Source organism: Cyprinodon tularosa, unplaced genomic scaffold (genome assembly GCF_016077235.1).
Source record: "Cyprinodon tularosa strain WSP-4 unplaced genomic scaffold, ASM1607723v1 ctg199, whole genome shotgun sequence".
NCBI classification, from domain to species: Eukaryota; Metazoa; Chordata; class Actinopteri; order Cyprinodontiformes; family Cyprinodontidae; genus Cyprinodon; species Cyprinodon tularosa.
Genome location: NW_024038729.1, coordinates 2,745,152 through 2,762,897, shown reverse-complemented (window position 1 = coordinate 2,762,897; position 17,746 = coordinate 2,745,152). Strand labels below are relative to the sequence as shown.

The following is a 17,746-nucleotide window of genomic DNA, read 5'->3' as shown; positions in this document are numbered from 1 at the left end:
GAAATCTTTGACCTCTGTCACTGACAACAAAGTTTATTTTTAATTTTAATTTTGCTTATCGACCAAACAATCATTTTCCACCATAATTTACAAATAAATTCTTTTAAAATCCTGAAATGTGATTTCCTGGATTTATTCACCCCAACCCCCCATAGATCAAGCATCTAGTCTCTCATCTTTCTAAGCAGGAGAACTTCAGCGGTTGAATAACTACTTTTTGGCACCGCTCTATTCATCACCAACAAGATGAATGAATCATCTCTATTGACCGCTCCATATTATGTTTGTAAATGTAGGACAAATAAAGGCTTTCTCTCTGATTTGATTCCCTAATCTTGAGCATGTAGATGACTAACGGATGTAAGGAGACTTGGTGAACCCAGCCTGCACCTCTTCACTACCGTTTTGTCGTTAGATGAGTCAGCAGGATAATTAACCAAAGCATATAGACTCAGAAATGGTTCATCAGACACAAAATCTGCTTTCCTCCTATCATCAGACCTAAATTCTTTATAGGATTTTAAAAATTTGCATGACTAAAGAGATTCTTAGGGGGTTTGATTCTGTTTCTTTCTCTAAAATGTTCATGTTATGTCCTTATGTGGGATGTTTACATCAGTCCTGGTGCATGATTTTAATATGTGAAACATAAGTTTAACTAATAGCTTGCAAAGAAAGAGAAAAGAGAATTTCAAGTCATCCAGAGATTAGCCAGTACCTGCTGATGTACCAATTGTGGAGCCTCAGTTTTAAATCGGAGTTTCTTCTGGATGTCCTGTAGGAGAATCTCCTTGCTTTCATGGATGCCTCCAGTTGATGGCAGACGTGTTTTGGGGGTCTTTTTTCTGACCCTGCAGAGACAGAGGATAAAGATTTAGTAAAGGAATTTTATTCTCATGTCCGTTAGTCCGGGGGAACTTACCCTGATGGAGCTCCTTTGGGAAGGCCCATTGAGTTCGTGGGCTGACTCGGGGTCAGAGAAGGCAGGACGGAGCTGAGGAAGGCCACCGGGTTCTGAATGGGGCTGGGGGAGGAGGTGCTGGAGGTAGGAGAGGAGGCCTGAGGGGGGGACTGGGCTCGTAGGCCGAGTGTGCTGTTCAGGAAGGGCCCCTGCCCCGGAGTGGGTGACGACAGGTTGGATGGAGGGCTGGTGGGGGACTTGAGAATTCTTGTAGGGGAGAATCTGAGTGGTGGAGAGAACGGCGGGGGGATCGGGGAGCTGGTTGCCAAAGAGTTGAGCCCAGCAGCCAGCTCTTGGAGCAGAGGAACCGGGGATTCTGTGGGAGAAGGACTCCTGACAGGTGAGAAGGTCTGCGCTGCTATGAACTCCTTAGGCTGGGTGTAGTTGAAGGAAACGGCTGTCAGGTTCATGAGGGAGGCGTGGGTGCTCCTGAGCTGAGGAGTTGGAGATGTGATCTGCAGCAAGGTGGAGGCTGAATCTGATGGAACTGTGCTGAGCTTGGGTGCAGGGGGGGAACTGAAGCTGACTTTAGGTGCAGCTCTGCTCACAGCTGCAGGGGACAGGTTCAGATGGGAGGAGTGGAAGGTGTTGGTCTGACCAACCAGGGGGGGCGTGCTGAGGTGAGGAAAAGGAGGAGGGGTCCAGGAGCTGGAGCTAAGTGCTGGGGAGGAGCTGAACGAAGGAGCAGGAGGTGCGGTGGAGCTGAGTGGAGCCGCAGATGGAGGAACATGATGTGACTGAAAGGATGACCCCTGGGGTTCACGGTGGGTTCTGGCAGACCACAGCTGAGATTCAATGGGACCCTGGACCTGGAATGGGGGTTGGGACTGCGGCTGGCTGTGGGGTTTGGCGTGAGGTTCATTTTCCTGCTGCTGCTCCATGAGGACCTGGTTGTGCAGCAGCTGGAGCTGAGCCGGGTCCCTGTGGATGACAACAACGTAACAATTACACGTGAACAGGTCCCCCGGAGGGAGGGTCAGAGCCCTGCACCCCCCTTTCACTCTGACCTTTTATTGAGGTTTTAATAAAAAAAAAAAAAACATGTTTCAATAGAAAATAAATCAGGATTCCTTCCAGTGTTTCTTCTAGTCTTTATCCATCTCTAATTTGCAATCCTACACCATGATGCTGCCACCACCTTGTATCACCATTCAGGTGGGATTTTCAGGGTTCTGTGCAGTCTACAGGTGCTGGTCATAAAATTAGAATATCATGAAAAAGTAGATTGATTTCAGTAATTCCATTTAAAAAGTGAAACTTGTATATTATATTCATATATTACATACAAACTCATATATTTCAGATGTTTATTTTGTTTAATTTTGATGATTACAAATGACAACAAATGAAAATCTCAAATTCATCATATCAGAAAATTAGAATATTGTGAAAAGGTTCAAAATTGATGGCCCCTGGTGCCACACTCTAATCAGCTAATTAACTCAAACCACCTGCAAAAGCCTTTAAATGGTCTTTCAGTCTAGTTCTATAGGCTACACAATCATGGGGAAGACTGCTGACTTGACAGTTGTCCAAAAGACGACCATCGACACCTTGCACAAGGAGGGCAAGACACAAAAGGTCATCGCTAAAGAGGCTGGCTGTTCACAGAGCTCAGTGTCCAAGCACATTAATAGAGAGGCGAAGGGAAGGAAAAGATGTGGTCGAAAAAAGTGTACAAGCAAGAGAGATAACCGCACCCTGGAGAGGATTGTGAAACAAAACCCATTCAAAAATGTGGGGGAGATTCACAAAGAGTGGACTGCAGCTGGAGTGAGTGCTTCAAGAACCACCACACACAGACGTATGAAAGACATGGGTTTCTGCTGTCGCATTCCTTGTGTCAAGCCACTCTTGAACCACAGACAGCGTCAGAAGCGTCTTGCCTGGGCTAAAGAGAAACAGGACTGGACTGCTGGTGAGTGGTCCAAAGTCATGTTCTCTGATGAAAGTAAATTTTGCATTTCCTTTGGAAATCAAGGTCCCAGAGTCTGGAGGAAAAGAAGAGAGGCACTTCATCCACGTTGCTTGAAGTCCAGTGTAAAGTTTCCACAGTCAGTGATGGTTTGGGGTGCCATGTCATCTGCTGGTGTTGGTCCATTGTGTTTTCTGAGGTCCAGGGTCAACGCAGCCACATACCAGGAAGTTTTAGAGCACTTCATGCTTCCTGCAGCTGACCAACTTTTTGGAGATGCAGATTTCATTTTCCAACAGGACTTGGCACCTGCACACAGTGCCAAAGCTACCAGTACCTGGTTGAAGGACCATGGTATCCCTGTTCTTAATTGGCCAGCAAACTCTCCTGACCTTAACCCCATAGAAAATCTATGGGGTATTGTGAAGAAGAAGATGCAATACACCAGCCCCAACAATTCAGAAGAGCTAAAAGCCACTATTAGAGCAACCTGGGCTATCATAACACCTGAGCAGTGCCACAGACTGATCGACTCCATGCCACGCCGCATTGCTGCAGTAATACAGGCCAAAGGAGGCCCAACTAAATACTGAGTGCTGTACATGCTCATACTTTTCATGTTCATACTTTTCAGTTGGCCAACATTTCTATAAATCCTTTGTTTTTATTGGTCTTCAGTAATATTCTAATTTTCTGATATGATGAATTTGAGATTTTCATTTGTTGTCATTTGTGATCATCAAAATTAAACAAAATAAACATCTGAAATATATGAGTTTGTATGTAATGTATGAATATAATATACAAGTTTCACTTTTTAAATGGAATTACTGAAATCAATCTACTTTTTCATGATATTCTAATTTTATGACCAGCACCTGTATATAGGGCAAAAAACATTTAGCACTGATCCTATTTGACCAAAACACCATTTAAGGGATTTCTAGCAGCTCCTCCTAAGATAATTAGTGCCTTATTCACTTATCTGATTATTGCTCTCCTTATCTTACAGATGTGCATGACCATGTATAGTGCTTTTCTAAAAATAACAGTGAAGTTTAACTTTGTCGTTATGTAAAAAAGGATCAGGAGGAGTGAATACTTTTGTAGAACTCTGTGTGTTTTATTCATGCAGTGAACCTGAATAGGAATGGGGCATGCATGAGGAATACAGAGGTGTCCTTTTATGGAATCAACACAAAAAGAAACCACCTCGGCTGAAAATAAGATTCTCTTTCAATGTCGGTGGATTTTAGCAATTCTTTATCACCTCATTCTTGATTATTATTTTTTTTTTACAAGCAGTAAACTTTTATTTTAAACTGTAATTGTAAATTAAATTAAAAAACAGTAAAAAAGAAAAATATATAACAACAGTTTTAATCCACATCACTGCTATAAATGATAGAAATAAAAAGAAGCAAACTTACAAATAAAAAACTCCATCCTTTGTTTTAGAAAGCCTGAAGACCTGCATTTTCTGTCTGCATGTGAGAGTTTAAGAGCTTTAATGTTTATAGCTGCTGTCTGAGGGGGTGTCGGAGGAAACGACCGCCTCCTCTGCTGCTGTTACCACATCCCTCAGAGTCCCAGAAAAGACAGGACACTCTGGATCCCTGGTGAAAACACCCCCTACCCACACCCCCTCCTGGTTCTACTCACAGTTTGGGTTTGGCCAGAACTGGTGGAGGCTCTTTGCTGGACAGTTCCAGATTGAGGTCTTCATCAGAGTTGTGAGAGGTGTCCCCTTGTTCGTCCTCCTCATCCTCGGGGAGTTTGAAGTGCACTCGCAGGCCGACTCTGGAGCTGGAGCGGGAGTCTCTGTGGTTTGTCAGGGTGCCTGTTTTCAGGCAGGAGTTAGGCGGAGGGTCGGGCAAAGGGACCACACCAGAGCTGCCGTTAGGGGGGGTCAGGGCGGCCTTAGCATGGGGGCCTCGGTCTGAAGGTCCAGGCGCCTTCTGCTCAGATGTATTCACCACTGCAGGGGAAACAGTGAAGGGTCTTTGACTGGAGAAAATTTGTCTTTGGTTCTGGTGATCATGATGTGCTCCACTGGGTCCCTGCAGCTCCCGGTGGACGGAGGCTGCGCTAAGGTTCAGGATGGGGGGTTCCAGACGGAGGGTGCTGGTGTTTAAAGGTTCCAGGCGTAACGTGCTGGAAACCAGTGGTTCAAGGCGGACGGTGCTGGCGTGGGGCTTGATGCTGCCACTCACTGTAACCTCTGGTTGACAGTTCACACCCGATGGGGTGAGCTCTTGGCTTCGCCGGGACTCTGACTGTAAGCCACTGAAAGGCCTCGCATGGGAGCTGCTGCTGCCATTCGCTGAAGAACAATACAGATTAAGATTTATATGTTTGAATAAAAAAAAAAGCACATCTTTCAATTTAAAGTGGAAGTTTTACCTTGGACCCTCAGACCAGCGGTGCTGGATACTGTTCCATAGTTGTTGTTGGCTGTGCAGGTAAACATCCCTGAATCCTCAGCAAAAACCTCAGCTATGACCAACGTGCATATTTCCTCTGCAAGAAAAAAGATTAAAAACCGTGCATGGTGTCAAACGGTTCAGCATTGCGTTTTTCTGTACACCATTGAGCCAGCAGTCAGTGTGCAGCTTCTGCAGGATGACCATATCAGCCATTGACGGGGGTATACCATATATGGTCCAGTTTGTGGGAATAGCAGCCCTGGCTTATGTTCAGAAGAAGAGCTTCGGCTGAGAACTTTAAACACTTCCCCAGTGGGCTTTGTTTACACCACAGCTTCTCTAACAGACAAACAGCTGCTTCGGTGCAGCAAACTATGGCGTTTCTGACCTACAGTGGTTAAATGAGACGTGTACCTGATTCCATCGGAGATCTGGGCTCTGAAACAAGAACAGACACCAACATTAATTACACAAAATATCTGAAACGACATCCACACTATGAGTTAATTCATTTATACTAAATAAAGAGATAATTTGAGTAGAATCATTGATATATATGACTTTCCCTTATTTAGTACTGCAGGTGTTTACAGTTTCTGCCCTTTCAGAGCTGCAACAACTTGCCAAAGCAAAGATGTAATTTGTCAAGTTAGAAACAAAAAAAAGTAGAAGGAAAATTCAAATTGTTGACCATTTATTGCAAATTGAAATCTAATAAACTAACTAGATAAAATCCAGTTAGTTCGATAAAAAAAGGTTAGAATATCTCATGGAACCCTGTTGTTCAAGACTTCATCTGAACACGGGGAGAGGAAGGACCGCCTGCAGACTTCACAAAAATACGATTTCAAAGATTTCAATTGCAGAGAAAACTTTTCTAAAATATTCCTACACTAAATTTTGCTGCAAACTTTCGCTTTAAACTGCTGAAGATCTTTCATGGGAGTATCAACGCTGTCAGAGATTTAGGGCCCCACAGAGAGTCGTTTTTTCAGATTAAAGATTTGTTGTATCTTTCATAGGTTAAGGGACATGATGGCAAAAGAAGCAAAGCTTACTCTTCTGTAGGATTCGGAAGTCAGGAGAGTCCTCTATGAGTTTTCCCTCCCTGTACCAGTTGACCCGAGGGGATGGGACTCCTCTCACACGGGACTCCAGCACCACCAGCTGGCCTTCTGATGCGCTCAGGTCCTGCAGGCTCTTTAGGTACAAAACAGGATAAATTAAAAACATAAAAAAATAATCTGTTTTCTTTGGTATGAATTGTGCCGGGAATTACACTACCTTTGTGAACACTGGGGCTGCCATGACAGGTTGTTCGTTTATTTCTTCTAAATGATGCTGGCTGATAGTTGAGGTCTGAGTCATAAAAGCATAAACACATACAGAAGGATTTATTATTTAAGATTAAAATGAGGCTGGTTTGTATTTGTAGATGGAAAGCTATTAGTTTTTTTGTTTTTTTTTTACCTGCAGGTGGGAAGTTTGTGCTGCAGGTGACAGGATGGACGACACAGGCGGTGCCGTAGATGTGGCTTCAGCTGCCTGCTCCAGCTGCAGTGCTGAAAGGACCGGGACAGCTGCTGATGCAGACTGAGTTTCTGTATGTTCTGTTCCCCCTGCTGAGGTTGGAAACACCTGCTCAGGTAGGACTGTCTGCTCCTCCTCAGCAGGAGGAACCAGGGACACTTTGGAGAGCTCTGGCACTTGGAGAATAATGGCAGATGTCCGGACTGGTAGAGAAACTTGTGGAGGAGTGAGGGTAAGTTCTAAGGAAAGCTCCTCCTGTGGTTGGGCCGGGGGCGCAGCAGGTGGCGGTGCTGCAGAGCCGCCCTCCTTCGCAGGTGGAGTTTGGTTTGATGGTTGGGGTAAAGATGGAGATGACTTTGCTGGTTTTCGCTGCAGCCTTTGAACAGCAGAGATAAAAGACAAGAGTAGAATAGATGCAACCCATTAACAGATTTGTTAATAAGTTTTAACATTAATTTATCTTAAAAGAAAGACTTTGATGCAGAATTTCACAATGATCACATACATGCTCTAAAAAATATGAGGTAAACATTATTATTGGAAATATAGAACACATTTTGTTAATGTGAATTTGAAAAAAAATTGAATCCAAAACAAGTTTTGAGAGATTTTTTTTTAATTTCTATTTATTTATTTATTTATTTATTAAATCTACTGTTTTTATTTTTTTTTCAGTTTTTTTTATTGTTTTATTTCTCAGTCTGAAGTTTTATCAAAACTATTAAACTTCAAACTCAGTCTAAAGTTTTATTAAAACTGATTAATATTGTATTCTTTCCAAATTATGTTTTCTAGATCACATTTTCTTCACTTCTGGAAGCAGGAATGTTTTCCTCTGGAGTGAAAAGGACGTTAGCGGCTAAAGTTTTATTGGTGCGCATCAGGATCAAGTGTTTTCATTGGTCTTAAAGTGAAGAGAAACTGAATCTAAAAATCATAAATAAAAAGAAAATAATGGAAAAAAAATTCAATTATAAAAGATAGAATCAGTGGAAAAAGATAAATACAATTTTGCAAATAAGGCTTAAAAAAATTTGCTTAAAGAAACAAATTAGTTACTCCTTTCTTACGGAATGACTACGATCTGGATGACTGAGAATCTTCATCAGCAAAATTAGTTACTCTAAAAAAATCTAGGTTGTTAATCTTTTCAGTTCATCTCCTTCTACTAATCATATAAAAGAGGCCAGGGCTTCTGATACACTAGTCGACATTTCAGATGAGATGTGGAATTTGAGTCTGTCAAGGATCAAAACCTGTTCCATTAATTCCAGATTGCAACTTATTAAATTCAAGGTTATCCATCGTTTGCACTTTTCTAAAACCAAACTTAATAAGCTGCTTCCTAGTGTCTCTCCTATATGTGACAAATGTAAATCAGACAATGGGACTTTGGGTCATATGTATTGCTCTTGCCCTAAGCTTATGGACTTTTGGTGCAGATTATTTAAATTTTATAGTAACACTTATGGCAAAGTTTTATATCCGGAAAACCATTTGATAATTCTGGGTTGCTCTAAATTCTCTGTTACTCTTCCCATGTCTCTGCAGCAGGCTCTAATGTTTGGTTTGGTGGTTGCAAAACGGGTTATTCTGAGGGAATGGAAATCCTCTACACCTCCATGCTTTAAAAAATGGCTCAATGATATGGTGTCCCGTATCTATCTCGAAGAAATTCGATACTCTTTATCAGACAACCATGATACGTTCCTAGATGTGTGGGGTCCTTTTAATAGACATATTCAAAATAATGGGTTAAAATGACTCTTTTCTGGCCTTTTTTTTTATTCTTTTTTTTATTATTTATTATTATATCACTACTGTCATCCTTTACAGGTGCTGGTCATAAAATTAGAATATCATGAAAAAGTAGATTGATTTCAGTAATTCCATTTAAAAAGTGAAACTTGTATATTATATTCATACATTACATACAAACTCATATATTTCAGATGTTTATTTTGTTTAATTTTGATGATTACAAATGACAACAAATGAAAATCTCAAATTCATCATATCAGAAAATTAGAATATTGTGAAAAGGTTCAAAATTGATGGCCCCTGGTGCCACACTCTAATCAGCTAATTAACTCAAACCACCTGCAAAAGCCTTTAAATGGTCTTTCAGTCTAGTTCTATAGGCTACACAATCATGGGGAAGACTGCTGACTTGACAGTTGTCCAAAAGACGACCATCGACACCTTGCACAAGGAGGGCAAGACACAAAAGGTCATCGCTAAAGAGGCTGGCTGTTCACAGAGCTCAGTGTCCAAGCACATTAATAGAGAGGCGAAGGGAAGGAAAAGATGTGGTCGAAAAAAGTGTACAAGCAAGAGAGATAACCGCACCCTGGAGAGGATTGTGAAACAAAACCCCTTCAAAAATGTGGGGGAGATTCACAAAGAGTGGACTGCAGCTGGAGTGAGTGCTTCAAGAACCACCACACACAGACGTATGAAAGACATGGGTTTCTGCTGTCGCATTCCTTGTGTCAAGCCACTCTTGAACCACAGACAGCGTCAGAAGCGTCTTGCCTGGGCTAAAGAGAAACAGGACTGGACTGCTGGTGAGTGGTCCAAAGTCATGTTCTCTGATGAAAGTAAATTTTGCATTTCCTTTGGAAATCAAGGTCCCAGAGTCTGGAGGAAAAGAAGAGAGGCACTTCATCCACGTTGCTTGAAGTCCAGTGTAAAGTTTCCACAGTCAGTGATGGTTTGGGGTGCCATGTCATCTGCTGGTGTTGGTCCATTGTGTTTTCTGAGGTCCAGGGTCAACGCAGCCACATACCAGGAAGTTTTAGAGCACTTCATGCTTCCTGCAGCTGACCAACTTTTTGGAGATGCAGATTTCATTTTCCAACAGGACTTGGCACCTGCACACAGTGCCAAAGCTACCAGTACCTGGTTGAAGGACCATGGTATCCCTGTTCTTAATTGGCCAGCAAACTCTCCTGACCTTAACCCCATAGAAAATCTATGGGGTATTGTGAAGAAGAAGATGCAATACACCAGACCCAACAATTCAGAAGAGCTAAAAGCCACTATTAGAGCAACCTGGGCTATCATAACACCTGAGCAGGGCCACAGACTGATCGACTCCATGCCACGCCGCATTGCTGCAGTAATACAGGCCAAAGGAGGCCCAACTAAATACTGAGTGCTGTACATGCTCATACTTTTCATGTTCATACTTTTCAGTTGGCCAACATTTCTATAAATCCTTTGTTTTTATTGGTCTTCAGTAATATTCTAATTTTCTGATATGATGAATTTGGGATTTTCATTTGTTGTCATTTGTAATCATCAAAATTAAACAAAATAAACATCTGAAATATATGAGTTTGTATGTAATGTATGAATATAATATACAAGTTTCACTTTTTAAATGGAATTACTGAAATCAATCTATTTTTTCATGAAATTCTAATTTTATGACCAGCACCTGTATTGCACTCTTCTTTTTATTGATATCCCATGTTTTATGTTGATCCACTTGTTACAATGTCTGCAGAATTATTTGTTGTCCTCTCTGACTCTACCTCGTGCTTTAATATGCTCTATTAAAATAATAATAATATAATTATTCTCTTATCAGTTCTTCAATTTGCTGCCACTGTTTTGTCTTGTTTTTTTTGTTTTTGTTGTACTTGTTTACTGTTTTGCTGTATTTTATTTTTTTTTCTGTTTTTTGTCTTGTCCGTTTAACTCTGAAAATGCATAAAAAAAATAAATAATAAAAAAAAAATCTAAGTTAAAATGTGTTTCAGGGTTTCATTTCTGGATTACATTTTTCAAATTTCAATTTAAAATGTTTTTATTTTTCTTATTCCCATTTACAAAATCTGTTCTTTGTTTGCAAAAATAATGGAACAAAATTTACTCCATAAAAACATTCACACAGAAGCACAATTCATTCATCTTTTGCATCAATTTCCTTTTTTTTTTTTTTTTTTACTTTTAATTCAACTTTAAAAAAGTAAAAAGAAATTTGCTAGAAACTCACTGGGCTACATGTTCAAAGCACTGTTCGGCCTCAGAGTCTGAAGAAGAAGCACCTGAGGGATTAAACAGAAATGTGGATCAGGCTCTGAGGGGCCGGTGGGATGAAACATTAACACAGGAAACATAAGCCTCACCTTCAACGTATATCTCAGCCGACGTGGAGTCCGTCCCATAGACATTAGAAGCAAAGCAGGAGTAGCGTCCGGTGTCTTCCTCAAACGCCTCTGCGATGATGAGAGAGTGCAGCTCGCCGTCTGTGATGATCTGAATGTCGGGGCTGTTTTCCAGCTCCTTTCCCTCACAAAACCACCTGGAAGTCAGCAGAAACAAACCTGCCATCAGATGTAATCCTATTCATCTCTACTTTCCAACACTACAGTGTTGGAAAGCAACCCAGACAAAGATCATTTTACAAATTATAATCCTAAAGAAATTTTGCATTTATTTCTATTCAGATCTTTTTACTCTGACATCTGATTAAAATCCAGTGCAACCTTTTATGATCTTTTTTTTTTTTTATTTCAATATGAATCCAGATGTTCTTTACTGGCTGGTTGGAGAACAAGTCCAGAAAAAGGAGGGGGGTGGAGTTGTGGAGAACTTCAATGCAGAATTTCGGTTGTAAACATCTCACAAAGATAATCCATCATCTGAACCCCTAGAGGGACCAGACAGATCCACAATCTGGTGGAAAAGTCTGCTGACAGGATCACTATTATTCACCACAAACCTGGGCTTTATGGTATAGGGCTGAGAAGAAAGTCTAATATCCCACAAACCTTGTAGGAAACAAGGCCCAATTAATTTTGGGATTTTTTCATTGTAATTTAGTTTTGTTTAGTTCTAACTATATTTTTCATCAATGGTTATTGTTTGTTAATTTATTGGGTTTAACAATGCTCTTTTTATTACTTCTTATTCTTTAATTAGTTATTTTCAATAGTCCATTTTTAGTTTTTTCAGACCTTGATTCATTTTAAGGTGAAAAGGCCAAAGTATTGTATTTATATAATTCTGTATATAAAAAAAATAAAAACTTAACACAATAGACTATTTGCAGGGGGGGGAAAACTGGTTTAATTACATTACATTCTTTAATTGTGGGGAAATAAAACCTACATTTTTGCAAATATTTGCAAAGCTTATAAAAAATATTGCTAAACAAAAACAATAAAGGGTTTATAGCTGTAACTATGATTTAGTTTTATTAACACACAACACAAATAATTTTTCCTTTTTGATTAAAGATTGTATTCATTTCAAATAATGTTTTCTTCATTTCACTGTTTTAATGTTTTGTTTTGTTTTAATTAACCGTAATAACTCTGGTAGGGACACACAAACACCTGGAAAAAGATTTACTCAAGAGACGTCCCATTTGAACTTTTTGTCCATGTCTGGCTTCAGCAAGGTCTGAGATTGTGGTCTGAGACGACTGAAAGATGAAGCGAGCTAAATACAAGACAATCCTGGAAGTTAACCTGTTAGATGCAGCAGAGGATCAGGGAGGAGGTTCACCCTCCAGCAGGATCAGCTGTTATGTTGAAGTTTTAGATCTTTTGCTTTTACCCTATTTTGTTTGTTCGTCCTCCTCTGTGGTCCATTTTTCAGAAATTCAACTTTTCATCGTATGCCGATGACATTCATGTTTATCCTCCATCAAAATCAAGGAAATTACGATTTTGCTGAGAAGTTTAGCAGACATGAGAGTCTAGATATGAAGTGAAAGCCATTTGGGAAACTCCTCCAACTCCCATTGTCATTGTGACACAGCACACACAAGTGAACACTGCACACCATGAAATTGCATTTATGCCTCACCCGTGCAAGGGGGCAGCCCTCAATGGCGCCCCAAGGGAGCAGTGTGGCGGGACGGTACCATGCTCAGGGTACCTCAGTCATGGAGGAGGATGGGGGAGAGCGCTGGTTAATTACTCCCCCCACCAACCTGGCGGGTCAGGAGTCGAACCGGTAACCTTTGGGATCCAAGTCTGACACCCTAACCGCTCACCCACGACTGAGGGTGAGCGGCACTGTCTTTATTTAAGTGATAAAAAGTAATTTGTTTGTTAAATCGGACCTGCTGACAGGATGCAGCAGCGCTGATGGATCACTGGACGCTTCTGTCAGGAATTTTGCTGTGATCCTTGATTCAGATTTCAATAAATCAGTCAGTGCAGTCATCAAGTCTGGCTTTCATCATATAAGACTTAATAGTAAAGTCAATGATTATCCTTCTCTATAAACATTAAGAAAATTATTAATGCATGTATGCCTTTTAGACGGGACCAGCAACACTTCCTTTTTAGTGACAGTGACTGGTCTACTCTTCAACATCTTTAGCTGGTTTAGGAATCAACCGGTCGTCTGCTTACAAGACGGCAGAGATGGCAAAAGTACTCACTTTCCGTACTTGAGTAAAAGTACAGATACTTGTGTTAAAAAATACTCTGGTAAAAGTGGAAGTACTGATTAAACTTCTTTACTCAAGTAAAAGTAACAAAGTACAGGCTTGTAAATTCACTTAAAGTATAAAAGTAAAAGTAGAAACCACTTTTTTCATAACGTTGCCAACATTTTAAATGGATGTCTGCCAATAGGACTAGATCTCCGTTGTGTTCATTTTCAATCATCTCGTCGTCCATGCTACTATGCTAACGCCACCGCCACCAAGCTGCAATGATTTGCCGCGAATGAATACCGCCGAATCTGTCGATTCATCTTGTAGTGGTGCGTCAAATGCAACGTAGATTCCCATCCAATTAGATTGAATTTGGTATTGATGACGTGAAAAATAATAACGGTAACTCCATTGAAATGATTCAAAACTAAAGTAACGAGCCAATTTTTTAAAATGTAAGGAGTAGAAAGTACAGATATTTGTGTAAAAATGTAAGGAGTAGAAGTAAAAAGTCACCATAAAAATAAGTAGTAAAGTAAAGTAAAAATATCAGAAAAATCTACTTGAGTACAGTAACGAAGTATTTGTACTTCATTACTTCCCATCTCTGCAAGACGGCATGATTTTGTATTCCCTTCACTGACTGGTTGCACCAAAATCTCAACCAAGAACTCTAAAATCAAAAGCTGTGTTGTTTGTTGGACTCAGCTTATGATCAGGAAGGACAGAACTTTGTCAGTCATTGGTCTGATATCTCAAATCTGTTGTTGCACCGATAAGCCATTTTTTGGCCCCGATACCTGGCTGTGCAGTATTGGCCGATACCGATACCATCTGTTTAAAATTGATGTGTGTGTATATATGAAGAACTGCATACTACTTGGCTTTAAAATAATTGCCATCATGGGTTTGTCAAGCTGCTGCCTACCTTTGTGAAGCAGGAAAAAGACTAATACAAGTGAATCCAGTAGAACTTTTTATTGCCTACCTGGAATGGGTGACAATAGTTGAATTAACTTTTGGCTCTTAAAATGGTATCAGTGCCCTATTTGTTGGTACTCGCCGATACCGATACTGATACCACCATTTTAGTGCTAAATAAGGGCCCTGTTCGATACTGGTATCGGTATCGTTGCAGCACTAGCTGTTACTTTAAAGTTTAATGTTTACTTGGTTTTAAATCTCTTTCAAACTGGCTTTTAATTTCATAGAACATCGGGTCAGTCATTTCTTCTTTGTCTTTAATTGGTGGTTTTATTAAAATAGCTAAATTGAACTTTATTGATCTCAGATTGACAAAATTAACTCTCCGTATTTAACCCATCCCCCCATTTTGCAGCAATCTGGGAGCAATCGGGGGTTTAGGGTCTTGCTCAGAGAGCCATAGTGGCAGTCTACAGGAGTGGGTTTCAAACTCACAACCTCAGGACTCCCTCTGCCCTAACCACTAGGCCGCCACTCCCCAAGTACTTGTTTTTATTCTTATTGCTTTTAAAACTGTTATTTTTATCTTCTATTCCTTATTTTATTCACATGAAGAGCCAGAGAGGCTTTTTCTTAAAGCATTTTATAAATGAATAAATGAATGATAACAATGAGATCAATGTCTGGCCTGTAGGTCCAACAGTCATTTACGTTTTAGTTGATGCTCCATAATTCCTCATTAAAATCATTGCATTAATTCAATCATTCATTTGTTGTCATCAATGGGTGCTGGGAAACAATTAAAAAGTGCAGGAAAGGGACTCCTGATGACAGATCAAAACATTGACTTGTGCTTGAATGGCTCAGTTAAAGTCCAGCTGCAAATGTAAGAGAGAGATCCAAATGGATGTTCTGCATCCAATCTTTTGGAGAGAAGAACAGGCAAGATTATCTGCATATGTAAAAGCTGTTGGAGATACAAACAAAAATGCAGCTTCAACATTTGCAAAAAGTGTTTCTTCTAAATATTGACTCGGGAACACTTTATTGATTTCCATATTTTTAGAAACATGGATCTTTTTCCTTCCACTTTACGACTGCAACACTTTGCATTTCTTTATCCCAATAAGTCAAACTTAAAATTAGTCTTTGTGTCTCTTTTATGTTCCTCTTTTACTATTTCTGGTTTACTACATCTGCCTGCAAGAAGTAGATTTTAATGAGTGAGTTTTACCTCTTTCCTTTAACACCTGTAAGAGAACAAGCATCATCGACTCAACTTAGATCTGAGTCTGTTCCAACAATTAAAGGGGAAATGAAAAACGGAAATAAAGACTCCTGCAGGGATGTCCTTCATGTGTTTTCTAACATAGAACCAAAGCACCAGAAAACCAAAGGTTCTACAAAAAATCTAATCTTAACAGTAAACATCAAACTCCTCCGTCCAGATCAGCAACATACCTCTACGTCAGCGTGTGTCTATTTTCAGAGGATGAGGCCTTGATACTTCATAAAATCCAACCAATGGCCAAACAAGAAGAGAGTGATGCATTACTGTCGGCGTCATCGCTGAGCCATAAATCTATCCCCGCAAAACCAGACAGCGTGAGCTCTAGATTTCATCTCAGCTTTGATTGCTCTGTTGTCAGTTCTGGAGGAGAAAAGCCCCTCCTCAGGGATTTAAATCCCTAAGCAACAGCTGGAATGTTCTGTTCGGTGCTCCGCCTGGCCCGAGCCGAGCCACTTCTGATGAGTAAGGGGCTAAATTGAAAGCATGAGTAGTAGAGGAGGTGGCGGTCGGCCCATGAAGGCGAAGACCCGGCCTCGCTGCACCTGTCCGGGCTATTTTTCCTCCTGAGATCAGAACCAGAGAGGAGGTTTCCTCTGGAGCCTGAGATATCCGACTCACTGACCTTACGCACAACACTAAACATAGAATCAGAGCACACACAATGCTGCATGCAGACACACAACACAGCATTTTACAACCCTAGGAACCTGAATACTCTACCTTGGCTCCTTCAAATAAGTCACAGCTGAAGGTAGAAACACTGCAAACATCACATTATAAGGAAAAGCTTCTACTATGAACCTCAGGTGTGAAAAAGAGGTCACATGAATGGCAACAGGACATGATCAGGTCAGCATAAGCTTACAAAGGAATCGTCTTTGCAAAAACCAGCAAATAATCTCACCAAGTGCGTCACAGTTCTGTCAAGAGCTCAGCCGGTCCCATTATCAGACAGGACTACAGCTCGTGTTGCCAGTCCGGTCTAAAAATGGCCAGGAGCTACATTCTCCACGGACAAGTATAAGTTAGAGGCTCAACAATGTTCAGAAGGACTAACAAGCACATGCCCCCTATACTGACGGCTCAGCTGCTGCCTTTGTTGCTCTGGGAGGGAACCAGCAGGTCCAACAACACCGGTATGAACAGGAAGAAGGAAAACGGTAAATCAACTGAATGCAAAGTAAGAAATCATCATTGATTAGTCATACTGATTGCCTTCAGGTTTTACCCCCCTCAGCACACAAACTCCCACCATTCAGAACCAGCTGTTGGCCATCATCACTTGTCTGTTCTGTCAGCAGGGCCCTAGAACACACAGCATCCTTCTTCCTGGCTCCTAATCTATGCAGAGCTTTGTACGTATTCAGAGGTATCTGAGCCTCAGCCGACCCAACATTTTAAACGACTCTCCAGATCTCCACAAAACGATCTTTCCTCAAGGTGACTGGGTGTTTACATTCATGCAATACCTGATAAGTGGCACAAAGCTTAACGACATCTGCAGTCGATTGTTTCTTAACAGCAAAATGACCTTAAAGTAGTCCAGGAAGTATCTGTGTGACTTCATGAGACTTCAAAGCAGTAAAGAAACAAACACCCTCCCTTATTTCTCATTCATTTGCAGTCAGATATAAAAGAAATATTTTCTTATGAGAAGATTCTACTCAAAATAAGTTCAATAACAATTGAACTTGGTAAGTCTTCTTGTTTTGAGACTGTATATCATGATTTCAACATAGGCTAAGATAGTAAGACTTATTTAAAGGGACCATTTTTGCAGTGTAAGCATTTGATTCCTCACCACACAGAGTGTTTATGGATCCATGCATGTCAGCTATAAACACCTCACATCAGCTCTTTAAGTGTATTAATCACACTTGCATAGGGACAACTTTTTCATCATTCTCTGTCATTCCATCTCTATTCTTCCATTAGTTCAATCTCTAACGTTCTGCTCTCTCTGCTTTTCTTATAGTAGCTCTTGTTTGGCAGTGACTCCATCCTGGAGAGAAATATCAGCTGTGCTGCTTCCATCAACACCCTTGTTTAAAGATGCTGGAGATCGGCCTGTTTTTCCAGTGTAGTCCTGTTTCTCTGACTGTGACTAACTGGATGTGCTCTCTTCATCCTCTGACATGGGAGCTGGCTCGGAGCTCGTCTGCCTGGCTCTGTGTTTCCTGGCGCCTTTTACAGCTGCTTTTCGTATCTCTGCTCCTGTCTCCTTGAACCCCAGTCGGCCTCAGCAGATGGCCGCTCACACTGAGCCTGTTTCTGCTGGAGGTTTCTTCCTGTTAAA

At 40.8% G+C, this 17,746-nt stretch overlaps 1 protein-coding gene across 2 annotated transcripts in view; it reads right to left on the bottom strand.

Moving 5' to 3' along the window:
• The window catches only part of mypn (myopalladin), a 36,081-nt gene that overhangs the window by 12,749 nt on the left and 5,586 nt on the right, over positions 1-17,746 (bottom strand). For both annotated transcript variants that reach the window (XM_038284124.1, XM_038284125.1), the window contains exons 3-12: positions 10,969-11,144; positions 10,836-10,887; positions 6,773-7,208; positions 6,587-6,661; positions 6,361-6,502; positions 5,717-5,740; positions 5,280-5,396; positions 4,539-5,199; positions 923-1,882; positions 719-851 (exon numbers count right to left, since the gene is read on the bottom strand). In XM_038284124.1, coding sequence (XP_038140052.1) covers positions 719-851; positions 923-1,882; positions 4,539-5,199; positions 5,280-5,396; positions 5,717-5,740; positions 6,361-6,502; positions 6,587-6,661; positions 6,773-7,208; positions 10,836-10,887; positions 10,969-11,144 — 2,776 coding nt within the window. The remainder of the gene's footprint in view (positions 1-718; positions 852-922; positions 1,883-4,538; positions 5,200-5,279; positions 5,397-5,716; positions 5,741-6,360; positions 6,503-6,586; positions 6,662-6,772; positions 7,209-10,835; positions 10,888-10,968; positions 11,145-17,746) is intronic.